General features: G+C 36.8%; 2 protein-coding genes across 3 annotated transcripts; one reads left to right on the top strand and one right to left on the bottom strand.

Moving 5' to 3' along the window:
- The first annotated feature begins 5,172 nt into the window (after positions 1 to 5,172).
- Positions 5,173 to 9,992, top strand: LOC107848127 (amino-acid permease BAT1 homolog). Of its 2 annotated transcripts, none has more exons than XM_047399302.1 (8): positions 5,173 to 5,641; positions 6,776 to 7,036; positions 7,610 to 7,628; positions 7,721 to 7,940; positions 8,411 to 8,589; positions 8,674 to 8,963; positions 9,067 to 9,196; positions 9,525 to 9,992. In XM_047399302.1, the coding sequence occupies exons 1-8, from the start codon at positions 5,517 to 5,519 to the stop codon at positions 9,888 to 9,890; spliced, it is 1,590 nt and encodes a 529-aa protein (XP_047255258.1). In that variant the 5' UTR covers positions 5,173 to 5,516; the 3' UTR covers positions 9,891 to 9,992. The 2 variants fall into 2 exon arrangements, with proteins under 2 accessions (XP_047255258.1, XP_047255259.1); XM_047399303.1 differs by lacking the exon at positions 5,173 to 5,641 and adding an exon at positions 5,794 to 5,831.
- Positions 9,993 to 10,657: 665 nt separating this feature from the next.
- On the bottom strand, positions 10,658 to 14,712 carry LOC107848126 (style cell-cycle inhibitor 1-A). Its single transcript, XM_016692808.2, has 4 exons — positions 14,535 to 14,712; positions 14,360 to 14,449; positions 11,995 to 12,050; positions 10,658 to 11,095 (listed from the first exon to the last, which is right to left on the bottom strand). The coding sequence occupies exons 1-4, from the start codon at positions 14,599 to 14,601 to the stop codon at positions 10,862 to 10,864; spliced, it is 447 nt and encodes a 148-aa protein (XP_016548294.2). The 5' UTR covers positions 14,602 to 14,712; the 3' UTR covers positions 10,658 to 10,861.
- Positions 14,713 to 15,513: the final 801 nt, after the last annotated feature.

The raw sequence follows: 15,513 nt of genomic DNA, 5'->3' as shown, positions 1-15,513 counted from the left end.
ATGCTTGATATCATAGAATGCATACTTAATATTCCATATACCGTATGGAATATTAAGTATGCATTCTATGATATCAAGCATACAATGTACCAATTATGACCACACCCTGCATATTTAAATTCCATGCCACAAATCAGTTTGATAGAAACAGATTCAGCACAGAATCATAACAAGTTTCATAAAATAAAAGAATAATTGTCATATTGTACCACCAGATCCTTCAAACTTCATATTTGTGAAATAAAAAAAAATTGTCATATCCTAACAACTCATCATTTAACAACAAATTAAACATCTTAGCATTTAAATGTCTCTTTCCCTAAGTTCCTAATCAACACAAGTGTTATTGTTGATTTCATCAACAATGTCCATGACCACATCTTTTTGGACAGCTTCAACTTTTTTTTTCTCAACAATTGCAGCTGCTTCTTCATTCTTACTTTCTTCTCCTTCTTTTTCAGCATGTGCATCAGCTGCTGCTTCTTCAGTTTCCTTTTCTTCCACACCTTCTTTTCTTACTTCACCTGCAACAGCTGTTTCTTCCTCAGCTTTTTCTTTTTGTTCACCTGCTGCTTCTTGCTCAACTTCTTCTTTGTCAGCTTTGTCAGCTTCTTCTTCAACAGTTTTTCCTTTTTCTGCGCCTCCTTGTTCAGCTGCTGCCGCTTCTTCTTCTTCTTCTTCTTCTTCTTCTTCTTCTTCTTCTTCTTCTGCTGCTGCTGCTGCTACTTTTCCACCTTCTTCTTGGCTCTTATCTTCTTCACCATCCCTCATTTTTTTTTTCCTCTTCTGCCACAGCAGCGGCCAACTCATCCATTTTACTCTTTGTTTCTCTTTCTTCATTCCTCTCCGATTCATGCACATGCACTATTTCATAATATTACAAAGTGTTACTGATATTTAAAGCTGAATATTCATTAACAACATCAATTAATGAATGAAGTTACCTCACTCATGTTGTCGCTTATCATTTTTCTTGTTCTTCATTCTTTTCTCTTTGATATTGGCAGCAATATCCAACACTGCTTCCTCGAGTGCAGCCACATGCTTATGAAGATCCCTGGGGGATGAGGTTCCCGCTGCATCTTTGGAGGTGCTTGGAGAATCATCATCACCAACGCGTACTCCAACGGGGTTACCACCCAAATCCCCGTCATCATCACTGTCCTCATTTGAAGTGAGGACAGTCACCCCTTCTAACTCTTTCTTCAAGCCATCGAGGACGTTATTCTTCACCTCCTACGTATATGACTTAAACGTAATCATGTAATCTATCTTCGTCTCACGAACAGTAGGGATGATGTACGGATGCACGTTCTACCAATATCAATTAACAATTACATAACATTCGATAAAACGGTACTATTATTGCATTATAGAAAATAAGTTCATACCTCGATAACTTTTCCTTTATACTTGAATGGGTCGCCTTCGATTATTTTGTCGCTTTTCGAAGTGTGCCATCTGAGGATGCGGGGGATGGGTAAGGGCTCATCCATTGATTTTCCAGCAAATTCTCCAAAATGAGGAAATGCCTTATAGATCCAAATCTGTAAGCAGTACAGCAGTGAAAAAAATTAACTATGAGTCTATGACATAGTATAAATAAAATGATAATCTACGATAAACTCACTAAAGGGTTTATGGTAGATACCATGAATGCCCAGGGAAATGCGAATAGAGCATAGGATGCCTTCTTCTTTTCATCAAATACTTCTTTCTGCTTCTTCAGATCACTTTTCTTCTTCTTCTTCAGATAGTCCATGGTCAATTGAAATGTCTCTTTCCCCCACGGATACTTCTCGAAGAAACTCAAAGAGTCGACCATTCAAATCAGTTTTGTGCCGACAACCTTCGTCGAATCTTTCGCAAGCAACATGGGGTGCAAGAACCACAATAGACAACACTTGAACTTCTGGTCCTCGTTCAGCTTATTCCCTCTGATCAGGTGTAACAAGTTGACCGCCGTGATGTTTTTGTTTTTTGTCACCTTAAAATAAAAATTGTCCCCCTTTGCTAACACCTTCTTCTTTTGATTCACTGGGGTATGATGAGCAGTTAGCCCCGTGATCAAATAAAACTCTTTCAAGCCAAAACAGGCAGGCTTGTTGTTAACGCAGAACCACATCTCATGATGCATCTTATCGTTCTTAACATGTCGCAACAGCAAATAATGGACCAATTGCCCATTGAACTTGAGATGTTCCGGCAGGTTTCTCAGGTGTCCAAAACAGGACCGCTTTAATCTTTTCTTCAATTCTTGATCAACAAAAATTTGCTTAAATTCTCGATAAGCAGTCATTATTGATCTGACCGATATCTTTGTTGGGAAAGATCCGACCTCATCAATTATCGTTCGAAGGTCATACCGCTCCAAAAAAATGCACTATTAAAGATATGACACGGACAACGAATCATTATCCCCATCATCACTATTACTCCCACTTCCCTCGCACTCTTCACTGTCACCACTGACACTCCGCTTGGTAACATCTTCACTAGAATCGACGTAGTCGCTTATCTCCTTTAACTCCGAATCTGATTCGGACACCGACTCTTCAATTTTCTTTCTTTTTGACACTTTTTCAACTGCCGCAACTCTTCTTTTTCTACTACTACCAGCGATATCGTCTTTCTGTTTAGGAATAATATTTTTTCTACCCATTTTTAACACAGTCTACACCTAAAGAACAAATCTCCCATTTTCAGTTCATAGACCACAAGTCTATCAACAAAAATAACTCAATGATCAAATGAACCCCCACCCTAAAAAAAAAATAAAAATTAACAAACACCCCACCATTAAACAATTCACTACACAAACATACAATAATTGAACCAAAATCGAACATGCAAAATATTAAAACACAACAATTGCTAAAAATCAAACTAGTGCACCTAATCAAACTAATTAGCTATTAATATTTCAATTTTCACTATTTCAGCAATCATGTTTTAAAAGAATTTCATACGTCTGAAAATTGAAATATATCTAGGGCATTCTCATTTCATAGACCACGGGTCTACGAATAGACCGCGGGTCTACGGACAGAAACAGGACGCTGTTCAAATCAAAATGCCAAAATAAATCTTCAAACAACAATTATACCACCATTCAACACTTCGTTGCTAAAAAAAAAACACGATTAAATCAAAACACCAAATTTGAAAAAAAAAATCCTACATCACTACCAATCGATTAGCAAAAAGAAAAATCATTTAAATGGATCTAGAAATGATCGAAACTCGATTTTAACTAACCTTGTGAAGCAACAATGCCCCCTTAGCAGCTGCAGACGAAGAACGTATGAAAATGACGTTTTTGGGAGAAGTTGTTTGAAAGCGGGAGTTGAGAATTGAAGAGGAGAGAGGAGGGATTTTTTTTTTTTTGAATATTGGAATAAGTGGAGGGGTTTAGATGTATTATATTAAATTTGTAAAGTTGTATAAATGATGAATTGATTTCTTAGCCCACGTGTAGGCCTCACTTTTTCCACCCTAAACCTAAAAAATAAATAAAAAAGAAATTAAGTGGGTATTTGGCAAAATAGTTTTGCAAAAGTTCTTCTTTGCCAATTATTCCCTTGTAAGTTGCTTAGGAATTAACGTTTATAATTACTTAGGTTACATAGGCTTGTAATCTTTTGTTATGACAGTGTAATACACGCGTCAACCTCATATTTAACCCAAAAAAAAAAAGTAAATTAATAAATTGAAAGGTAGATAAATGACCAGCAGATGAATACAAATAGATCTACATGGACCAATAATAGATGGTCCCAAGGACCCAAGCACATCAACTTATTTTCATTGTGTCGGTTGAATATTCCAATCTATAAATGATCATCTAGACACCGTCAAAATTTATGTACCTCGTTGGCGTCGAGTTTCCACGAGACACAGAGGACGAATTCAGTTGAAATCAAATTGAGATAGCTAGACGTGCACTCTCAAAGTTGAAAGAATTAATTGCCAGCTATGGCCAAATTTAAATGTTGTTTATTTATTATGCCTTATTATTATGATAAAAAAAGTTCCAAGTCATTGAATATGTAGTGAAGTACCAAAAGACGGGACATCTGACAGAATGCTTAGCCTCCTGTACTGAAAGCGACACCCTAAGGGTGAGCTTACTACGGTTAGCTTCTAGCACTAAATAATAATAGGGCTTCAAAAATAGAATGAAAGAATGCTATTTAATCCCTATTAAGAAGGGAATGTCTAATAATATGTGTTACTATCACTTTCAAACATTTTTTTTTCTTTTTTTATAAAATAACACTTATTGATGAAGAAATGAACCTAATTAATTCATATCAACATTCCAACTGTTAAGAATCAGACAGAATAAAGCAAACCACACGCATAAAGAAAAATAAAACCACATAGATTTACATGAAAATTTTTGCGGAAAAAATTACGGGTAGAGGCAAGAGGAATTTCACTATGAAAGGAGAGGAGTACAATGTGGATTATGACGTAATTTTTGAATGTCCAAAACCAACCCATTAATTGCACTTATATAGTATGTGCGTACAAATAAGTCCTAAGCCCAAAAACATAAAGGTCCATACCGCGGAGGCGAAGCCCTCGCACCCCCATCGGGATCAGTGGTGGGCTCCGGGATCGGGCCTATGCTACCACCACAGACCCATTGAAAATCACAAACATGGGTCGCACCGCGAAACTTTCAGGGCCGGACCAACAAAATTGGGGTCACAACTCTAACACCAACAACACCTATTAATTGTTGCATATTCTGTGACTTCAATTTCGTAGAATAAAATCTTAGTATAACGTCGATTAACTAAAATTATTAATGATCAAATAATTAGGTGTAGTTATATGTATATGCCACATAAAACATGTGTGACTACTTGTTCAACTTTAAACGCCACCGCATCTAAGTGCATACTCAACTTTAGACGCCACCGCATCTAAGTGCATACTTATGCACATCTAAAGTTAAAAGGGCTTAGATGCGGTGGCAGAATCAAGTTTTTCAAAAAGGAGGTTCAAAAGTGCACACACGACCTAGCCGAAGGGATTCAACATTTAAGTAATAATTTAATCTTATATAAATAGTGTAATTTTTCGTCAAACCCCCTGAATATATGCTAGCTCCACCCCCTACACAGATGCCGCCTATTAAGATCAAGTGCACATGTTTATATGTTTATGTGTTATGCCATTTTTTCAAAGATGAGTCCTGTAGATGGGGTTTTCCATTTTTTATTTCCCATTGGCTTGTCCATAAACAAAAATGTCATGAAAAGAACATGTACGTTATAATAGCTAAAATTTCTCACCAAACAAGTCATGTCACTTTTTAACTATTTGCAAAAATTTTGATTTTCAATGTTTAGGTTGGATCATTTAAATATATGTGAAAAGCCAGCTAAAAGGCTACCCATTTCATTCATCTAAATATTGCCGAACTTGAGGAAGAAAAGTTTTATAGTTGACAAAATTTGCATATACTGTTAGGGGATATTATTCATATTTGCAGCATCGAAACCATGAGTTTTCGCGTAGCAGATGCAGATGGTTTAGTTGATGTTGATCATGCTAGTGTAGCAGTTGATTCAGATAACGCTCGTCTTCATGAGCTAGGATATAAACAAGAACTCAATCGCGATCTTTCGTGAGTACCTTGCATTTTGAATTCACTTTCTTGATTGTTTATGCTATATATAGGTGATATCAATTAGTTGAGAACATGTTGTTAGTTGTGTTACTATGTCTACATTAGGTTCCTATGAGACTTTTATCCTGTCGTATTAACAGAGACGGAGCTAGGATTTCAACTTTATGGGTTCTGACTACTTCAAGTGGTAATAACTCATTCGTACATATTCAAGAGATAAGCATCCAGTACCTCCGAACTATGACCAAAGTTGCTACGACACACTCCAACTTCAAAGGGGGGTTATATTAACTCCTGAACTCAATTTTAGCATATTTTTCACACTTTTGTGCTGACGTGACACCTAGTTGAAGTGTGTCGTAGCAAATTTGGTCATAGTTCAGGGGTACTAGATGGTTTACCCCGTATTTAATGAACTTCTTAATACAAATATACTGTTTCAGCAAAAGCTACGGGGTTTCTAGCTCCACCCCTGGTGAAATATAGCGAAATTTCTTACAGTAGTATTGTACTATATTGGTCTGAGATGAGCTTAAATGGAGAGCCGATATGGTTAGTGAGAAATTCATATAGCTGACTCTAACTTGCTAGGAGTTGAGGTGTTTTACTATTCGGAATTGCTCAATTTTGCTTTCTGTACTGAGTATTAGTCCATTCCTATGTCTCATATTTTCCTTTACCATCAACGGAGCTCCATTATAGTACCCCGTACTATGAGCCAATTTGCTACGACACACTTCAACTTCACGGGTGTCCTATTACCTCCTGAACTAAATTTTAACAGATTTTTGTCAATTTTTTTAGCTGAGGCACATAGCAGTCCTTCACGCGCCTCAGGTGTTTAACTTCACGCAAGGTGTCACATCCGCACAAAAAGATGACAAAAATACGCTAAAATTGAGTTTAGGGGGACAATAGGACTCCTGTGAAGTTGGAGTGTGTCGTAGCAACTTTGGCCATAGTTCAGGGGGTACTGGATGTGTATCTATAGATTTTAAGTGTAACGGAAGGCAAAGTTGCTTAATTTCAGATAGTACAGGAGCAAATATGATCCTTCACCCGAGTTATGATTGTTGTTTTTATATTGTTTACCAGATATATCCTTATTGTTTTGTTGTTGTTTAATTGCAGGATGATATCAAATTTCGCGATATCATTTTCTATTGTATCGGTGCTTACTGGTTTAAACGGACTAATGGGCACGGGGTTGAATTTTGGTGGTCCTGTATCGTACATTTATGGATGGCCAATTGCTGGTACATTCACCTTGTTAATTGGTTTGTCAATGGCTGAGATTTGTTCTTCTTATCCAACTTCTGGGGGTCTCTATTATTGGAGCGCCAAGCTTGCTGGACCGAACTGGGGACCTTTCGCTTCTTGGATCACTGGCTGGTATTAATCAGTTTTTCTTTCTTTGCTCGTTGTCTTTACTCTCTGTCGTGTCATTTTTTCCTGTTCTCGAGTGCTCATATTACTTTGTTTTCTAGGACTTTGTAAGTTCTTGTACGAATCAACTCTGTTTCTTTAATAGTTTAAACTTTTAGATCAGATGATTACATATCGGAATATGTTTTTCATCGGTCATAAGTTATAGAGACAATGGTCAAAAACACATAAGAAGTATCACGTTCTTGCGAGTTTCATACCTGAACTATAAGATGTATGCGTTTCCTACCTGAACTATCATCAACTGTTTATCAGAACACACCTCAAAATTGATGAGTCAGTAGCCACGTGGACGAAATTTTATGGGCAAATTAAGTTGTTAGGCGTCTTTTGTTGATTGTCTTCGAACACTTGGTCTAGCTTCAAGAAGCGTTTTAATAAATAGTCGGTAATAGTTCAGGTTGGAAATGTAAACACCTGATAGTTATCATCAGGTGTGTTTTTGACCATTATCTCTAAGTTGTATTTTCACAAAAATGATGTTCTTGAAATTTACATCTTCATGTTCTCAATTTGCAGGTTCAACATCGTTGGTCAGGTATCGTGATGAATTAATCATATTAACATTCACATTTCATAATCAGTATCCAACAACAACTCTCAAATCAAAATGCGAAAATCTGATTGCAGTGGGCTCTCACAACAAGTATAGATTTTTCGCTCGCACAGTTAGTTCAGGTGATGATTCTCCTTAGCACGGGCGGAAACAATGGAGGTGGATATAGGATCTCTAAATATGTCGTTATGGCCCTCCACGGAGTATTTCTTCTAATACACGCGATATTAAATAGTCTTCCTATCTCAATGTTGTCGTTCCTTGGACAAGTAGGCGCTGCAGCCAATTTTTTCGGTATATAATATAAAACTCCTTGCTACTTTCTCTATTCCAACCTCACAATTTACATAAAACTCTGCATTTACAGATGATTTGAGGCATGATACATAAACAGACGATCAAATTTGGTCTCAGTTGGCGCTCTCCAACTTCGAGTATGCACATGTATGCACCTCATCTCGTCTCCAATATGTCATTTGAACACTCGAACTACAAATGATCATCAGTATCGGCTGTCCACGAGACACAGTATGGGGGAGTTGGAGTTTTTAGTTGCCAGTTGAGACCAAGTTGAGGTGCACTCTCAAAGTTGGGAGTGCTAATTTGCCAGTTGAGGTCAAGTTTGAGTGTCTGTTTATATATTATACCAATTCAAATACACAATGGGGTATTGTAAGTGAAATAGTGGTCTTGCTGCCGCGATCCACTAAGATTCAGCCCTTCGTTGGCCCCAAAGAGTAAAAACAATAAGTTAATGGCTGCAGGTTGTTTTCTCATGATCGTGATTCCAGCGGTTGCAACTGAAAGAGCCAGTGCTAAGTTCGTGTTTACCAACTTCAATACTGAGAATCAAAACGGAATCCACAATAACTTCTACATCTTCGTCCTAGGACTTCTTATGAGCCAGTACACGTTGACAGGTTACGATGCTTCTGCCTATATGGTGAGTTCTGCTTATTCCATCTTTAATTTCTCTCCAAAGTTTCTGCATCAAAGCGATTCGCTTGAATGTTAATATTTTTTGTAGTCAGAGGAAACTAAAGATGCCGATAAGAATGGACCACAAGGTATTGTAAGTGCCATTGGCATAGCAGTTATTGCAGGATGGGCATACGTACTTGGTATAACGTTCGCGGTCAGAGATATTCCGAATCTTTTGAGTGAAAATAATGACTCGGGTGGTCATGCCGTTGCTCAAATCTTTTATGAAGCGTTCATGAGTAGATATGGAAGTAGCGTTGGCGCTGTGATCTGCTTAGGTATAATTGGTCTTGCTGTGTTCTTTGCTGGTATGAGCTCACTAACTAGCAACTCGAGGTAAAAAAAGGAAAAGAATAGGATCACTTCTTATGGACTCGTTGAGAATGATTCTGATCTAGTCCATGAAACTGAAGCTTTACGCTTGCATTTTCTTTTGCAGGATTGCTTACGCATTCTCCAGAGACGGAGCAATGCCATTTTCGTCACAGCTGCAGAAAGTGAACAAGCAAGAAGTACCGATAAATGCAGTCTGGATGTCCGCCTTTGTAGCATTTTGCATGGCGTTGACGGTACAAATTCTCATACTTCTGTTCTCTTGATTATTCATAGAGTTAATCGTCAAAAACACACCTAAAGAATCCTCGTCGTTTGATTTTCTTACCTAAACTATCACCAACTGTTCATCAGTACATCGTTCAGGTAGGAAAAGCGGACAACTGATTAAGCGTATTTTGATAACTAGTTGGTAAATAGTTTAGGTAGAAAACTCAAACGTCTGATAGTTCAGGTATGCAACTCATAAAACCGTGATACTTCAGGTGCGTTATATAGGTTAGTTTGTTTCACTTCCCTACTGATAGAAATCTGTTTTTTTGTGTCTTTCCATTGAAATTGAAGTCTCTGGGAAGCTTGGTAGCATTTCAAGCCATGACATCAATAGCAACAATTGGACTTTATATTGCATATGCCATACCAATCTTTCTAAGGTTGACTCTAGGTCGAAAGACCTTCAGTCGAGGGCGCTTTAACTTGGGAAGATACGGGACCATTATAGGTTGGATATCAGTACTATGGGTCGCGCTCATCTCCGTGCTCTTCTCCTTGCCTGTTTCATACCCTATTACAGATCAAACTCTCAACTACACTCCCGTTGCAGTTGGAGGCGCGCTCATTCTAGCTGTTTCTACGTGGAACTTCAGCGGTAGGCACTGGTTTAAAGGTCCGATTAAGAATATTGACGATAGCTCAAAGGAATACGCGTAAAACTGGAAAATTTTGTAATGGAACATTGTTGAAAGTGTATATTGTGTACACTTCCTATATACATTCTCCCTCATTTTTCCTTTTTATTGTGAGAGTTTTTGCTACATATGTTTGCATTTCTAGACTAAGTTCCTTCCATAAAATTGAGGTAATATTTGTAAGTTCTGAAAACAGAAGATTGTTTGGGTCCTAAATAGGACAATATCACAATAGTTCAACCAATGGCGGAGCCAAAATTTTCACCAAGGGGGTTCAAAATCGAAAAACATAGGCACACGAACTAACCAAAGAGGGTTCAACATCAATTATATATATACATAAAAAATAATTTTCACTATATAGAAATAGTATAATTTGCCATTGAAGGGGGTTCTGATGACCCCTAATCATAAGGTGGCTCCGCCACTGAGTTCAACCAAAACACTATGATGGAGAGCTTCTAGGCTGACAAGCTTCGGAAGAAGGGATGAATATGACACCTTATGCGAATCTTACATCGGAAAAGGAGAGAAAAGAGGAGTGTTATATGGCATAACACAAGTTCACATGCTACGCATCCTTTTTAGACTCAGATGATGGCATAATCCAAGGGGAAAATAGTTGAGGTCTCATCGAAAGCTCAAGCTTTCTGCTCTAGTGTGATAAGCCTGTTATGAAACAACAGACGGAACGGAAAAGCTTCTATGCCTTCCAAATTAACAGTCAGAAATTTTCAAAATGAAAGCGATGCTCACTAAAGTTCAACAACAATAACAACATACTTGGTGTAATCCAGAAGTGGGCTCCCCACGACATAATATAAACCTCATCTATACCAGGTCACAATAGTTCTTACAACAGAGAGATTGGTTTACCAGCATGAAGGAAAGTAAGTACAGAATCCTAAGCATCTGTCGAAAAACACAAACAACTAAAGTAGGCTAAGGCACAACCATGGGAGAACCGGGATAGAGTCACTACTACGAATTCCACTACTTTTTTATATTCCAAGCATGGGATGACCGAGGCCCTGTTGTGATTCCCTCGTAGTATTGGATGTCGAGCTTTCCCTTGTTCCATTCTTTGACAAAGTCGGAAAACAAATCGCGTGCAGCCTCAGATGAAAGATCTGAGAAGAACAATTTCTTCTTATCCTTCAGCCAAGTAGCAAATTCATTGTTCTTAGAAAAGTAATCATCCTTTGATAGCTCTTCAAAATTGATTTTCTGACAGAGATGATAAAGCAAAACCATATAAATAAAACATCAAATATAGAGGAAATAAAAGGTAAATGGAATGGTTGTCCGATGAAGGAAGTCATGGAAAGGAACATAATGGAAATAGTTACTGCTACTGAAAACAGTCGGACAAAGTTTCAAGCAATTAGAGCTCTGATAGTGTGGTGTGGATGACATTCAACATACAATAATATTGTCTTCTGGATTACACTCATTGGCAAGGAAAAGTATGACTTGTAACCTTGATGACGACACTAAAGCGCTTGCTAAGCGAGGGGAAGAGCTCCACATGTTTTGCACTTTGTTTCCGGGTTTACGCGCGTCTTTGACTACATTGACCTGAGCAGGTCTTATTGCACCACAATACTCAATAGGTTCTTTTAAATGCATGTTTCCTCCATAATGAATAACGGGGCTTGTATAACATGGATTATCTACTTGCTATCAAAACATCCATGGTCCAACCAAGATTTCAGATATCACGACGGAAGAAAATGAATCACCACGTCTCTTTTTTCAAAAAGTTAAGAGACATACTTTTAAGCATCGACCTGTCCCATTTTTTAATGAAGACTCACTATAAGAGTTAACATCGGAAAGATGAACGCTCACACGACACAGAAAACGGGCCAAACTAGTAACCTGTTTTATTCAACAGATTCAATAAACTTAAACCACTATATATACCTGCATACAACTATAAATCAGTGCGAAGGATAACAACTCCATAAGCAGAGAACAATATTTCTCCCATGACATAATACAGAGTAATCAAGTGAGGAAGAGGGGCAACCAACTTGGAGGTGTATCGGCAGTAAATGGATTAGCTTAAGAAATCTCATTCCGGAATAAAATAAAGATGTAGGTGTTGAACGAGAAGTACTCACCGACTTATCCTTATGTTTGTGGCTCTTGCTTTTGTGCTTTTCCCCCGACTCCTTCTCTGAAGCAATATCAGTGAATCAGTGTGTCTAACATAGCTTCTAGCACCAAACCAGTAACAAACACGGAAACCATTCAATTTAAGGGTACACATCTCCCTATGTAGAACCATACATAATAACACAGAATCAGAAATCCAACACTAACTATGATAATCAAACAAAACAGATATATCGCTACCAGCGACATATCACAATGAGTCAACAAAAGAATGAAGGGAAAACTAGCAATACAAAGAATAGAGGACAGTAATATCATTGGAACCAGCCTCAGATAATTGTCTTCATTGGAAGAGATCGGCTAAAATCTAATCACAACTCTATCTCTGGGACCTATGCCGCTCAGACTCTCCAAAATTATTGTTGCATCCTAAGTTGCTCGGACTTGGGTGCGGGTATCCAATACGGGTATGGATCTAGAGGTCGGATCCTTAGAAAATATTGTTTAACAAGAAAATCCTGAAAGAAGATAAAAAGAAAAGCAATAACATAGAAATTTCTATATACAAGGTATTCCATTTTCTTCAATTTCACCTTAGCTTTAGTTTTGATTTCAGAATTTATTAAATCTATCCAGACTTTCCCGGTCGATTTTGGTCAAAGTAGCCAAAATCGGTTGACCAAGTCGTGTATGGATCCCACACCCACACCCATGACGTGTCGACAAGGGTGCGGCACCGAAAGTGAAGAGTCCAAGTAACTTAGGTTGCATCTGTGTCGGATCCTCCAAAATATGCTATGTTTAGAGGATCCAACACGCACCACACAACATTTTTGAAGAGCCCGAGCAGCATGGTCTAGAACTATTATGCATTCCATCACCATGTAAAGAAGTTGAAAGACCTCAAGGGCACCCTCTCCAACATACTGCAAGGACCCTATCTCTATTTGAAGACCTATTCAGTTAGTAGTATAAGATATACTAGCACAAACCGATACATTGATTGCACTCTAAGATCTTATAGTGCAGCTAAGAGTTTGGCTTAGTGGTCAATAAAGTGGGTTGAGAACCATGAGATTTCAGGTTCAAATCACAGCAACAAATTTACTTGGTGACAGAGTTTCCAAGTACCTGTTTGTGGTGGCAGGTGAGAGGTGGCAAGTATCTTATGGAATTAGCCGAGACGCGTGCAAGCTAGACTAGAGCACGGTAATCAAAAACAAAACATGGTTTTTAAGAAAAAGGCTTAGAAAGTACCCATCATTTACAAAGAAAACAAAACTCTAAGAAGTCATTTGGTTACCGAGATGAGATAGATAAAAATATCTCACGAATTGGGATATCTCATGGAATTAGCTTATCCAACCTTCTATATGCGGTACTAAGCTTATCATTGTAGTGCAAAATAGTTCCCGACACTAATTAAAACCCATATCCCGGAATTGTTATCCCTTATAACCAAACAACCCCTCACTATCCTACTATTCCTAACTCATAATTGCGAACATCTCTCCTCTTCTCTTAACATGCACGGTGTGATTACATGCACGAAAGATAAGTCCTACATAATACCAATGAAGTTGCTTGCAAAAAGAAATAAAAGAAAAAAGGATTCTAGAACAGCAAAATACTTCCTCATTTCAATTTCAAACTCATTATACTCCCCAATTCTTAAATAAGTGGTATTTGAGATAATCAAGAAGACATTAATTTTATTCTTCCAATTTCACCTTTCTTTAAACAAATAGAATTTTACAAAATCAACAAATTACTAAAGAGTTGCATCTTTTCAAGATGTTTATTACGGATAAAAACGCCACTTATTAGATAGTGAGGGAGGGCGCACGCTAAAAACGCCACTTATTTAGGAACGGAGTGAGTGCACAAGCTAAAAACACCACTTATTTACGAACTGAAGGAGTGTGCAAACTAAACAACAACAACAAACCCAGTGTATTAACACGTAGTGGGTCTGGGGAGGATAAGATGTACGCAGTCCATACCACTACCTCCGGAAAAGTAGCAAGGCTGTTTCCGATAGACCCCCGGCTCAAGACAAGAGTGTGCAAACTAAAAACGCCACTTATTCAGGAACGGAGCGAGTGCGCAAGCTAAACACACCACTAATTTAGGAACGGAGCGAGTGCGCCACTTATTTAGTCTGCAAACTAAAACGCCACTTATTTAGGAACGGAGCGAGTGTGGAAGCTAATAATACCACTTATTTAGGACTAATTAAACAGCAGCAAACTTTAACAACAGTAAAATCACCAAAATTCATAATTAATACCAATTAATTTACAAAATTAAATATTATTCAAAATCCCTAATTTACATATTTAAAAATTGAAGTAAAATTCTCAACTTTACCTTCACTAGAACGCCGTTTCTCCTTTCTAGGTTTTTCTTTCCTCAATTCTTCATTACCTTTGACTTTTTGCCTTTTGCTTCTCCCTTCATCTGTTTAAAATACACAAAAATAACCATATAAGGAAATATTTATAAGAAAAATTAATAAATTGGGAGAAATAAGAAGGAAAATTACCTGATGGAGAAGGGGAATTTCTCTTGTGCTTAGTTTTTTCGTCCTTCCTCTTCCTATCGCTGCCCATTTTTGCTGAGCCCGAAAAAATGTTTTGAGTTTCCCTCTTTTCTTTTAAGTAAAGTGGTATATTTGTTACAACAGTATTTGATGTAGTACAAAGTAATCTTTATAACTCTCTCAATGTATCTTTACTTATCCAGAACAATACTTAGAGAAGCATGATCCGTGTCGGCACGTGCTTAACATTAAGATATCTATTTATTTTTTCAATCTTGATATATTTAAATAAAATTTTTTAATAAAAAGATTGCATATATTTTCTAGGATTCATTCGAAATCTAGCATAAATTCAACATATGTTATTTTAATATGTATTTAGATAATTTAAGTTGTTAACTATTGTAATTTATAATATTTTGTATGTAATTTTCAAATTAATATACGTTATTTTTCTTGTCCAAATTTTTGTGGCATTGACAGTCAATTATATTTTAAAAATAATTTAAGTTTTTAATTATTGTGATTTATAATACTTTTCTTCTATTCCAATTTCAATGACACTAATATAATTTCAAGAGTCGACCAAATATTTTATATCTTTTAAATTTTTTAAGTTGTTAATTATTGTGATTTTTAGTATTTTTCATGTAATTTTTTTGAAATATATAAAGTATTAAATTATTTTTAGATATTTTAAGTTGTTAACTATTGTAATTTATAATACTTTTATGTATTTTTGAATAATATATGCTACTCTCCTTGTCCAAGATTTTGTGTCGACGATAGCCAATTATAATTTTTAAATAATTTAAATTTTGATCATTGTGGTTTATAATATTTTTTCTATTTCAACTTATGTGGTACAATGCTTAAATGACCATAATAATTAATTTGGGGTGATATAGTAAAATGTAATTATTAGTATTTATTATTTATTATTTTTATTATGTGTTGATTCAAGAAGAATTTGGAAACATTT

The sequence above is a fragment of the Capsicum annuum genome, chromosome 11 (genome assembly GCF_002878395.1).
Source record: "Capsicum annuum cultivar UCD-10X-F1 chromosome 11, UCD10Xv1.1, whole genome shotgun sequence".
NCBI classification, from domain to species: Eukaryota; Viridiplantae; Streptophyta; class Magnoliopsida; order Solanales; family Solanaceae; genus Capsicum; species Capsicum annuum.
The sequence above is the reverse complement of the archived record's forward strand: the minus strand, read 5'-3'. Positions and strand labels throughout refer to the sequence as shown.

Bases quoted from the DNA above. Each gene is read 5' to 3' on its own strand.
- LOC107848127 (XM_047399302.1), top strand. From the start codon at position 5,517: ATGAGTTTTCGCGTAGCAGATGCAGATGGTTTAGTTGATGTTGATCAT. The intron at 7,941-8,410 runs GTATATAATATA...TAATGGCTGCAG, and splicing joins CGCTGCAGCCAATTTTTTCG to GTTGTTTTCTCATGATCGTG. The intron at 8,590-8,673 runs GTGAGTTCTGCT...TATTTTTTGTAG, and splicing joins ACGATGCTTCTGCCTATATG to TCAGAGGAAACTAAAGATGC.
- LOC107848126 (XM_016692808.2), bottom strand. From the start codon at position 14,601: ATGGGCAGCGATAGGAAGAGGAAGGACGAAAAAACTAAGCACAAGAGA. The intron at 12,051-14,359 runs GTAAAGTTGAGA...ATATTGCTTCAG, and splicing joins GAAACGGCGTTCTAGTGAAG to AGAAGGAGTCGGGGGAAAAG. The intron at 11,096-11,994 runs GTGAGTACTTCT...CATCTCTGTCAG, and splicing joins ACAAACATAAGGATAAGTCG to AAAATCAATTTTGAAGAGCT.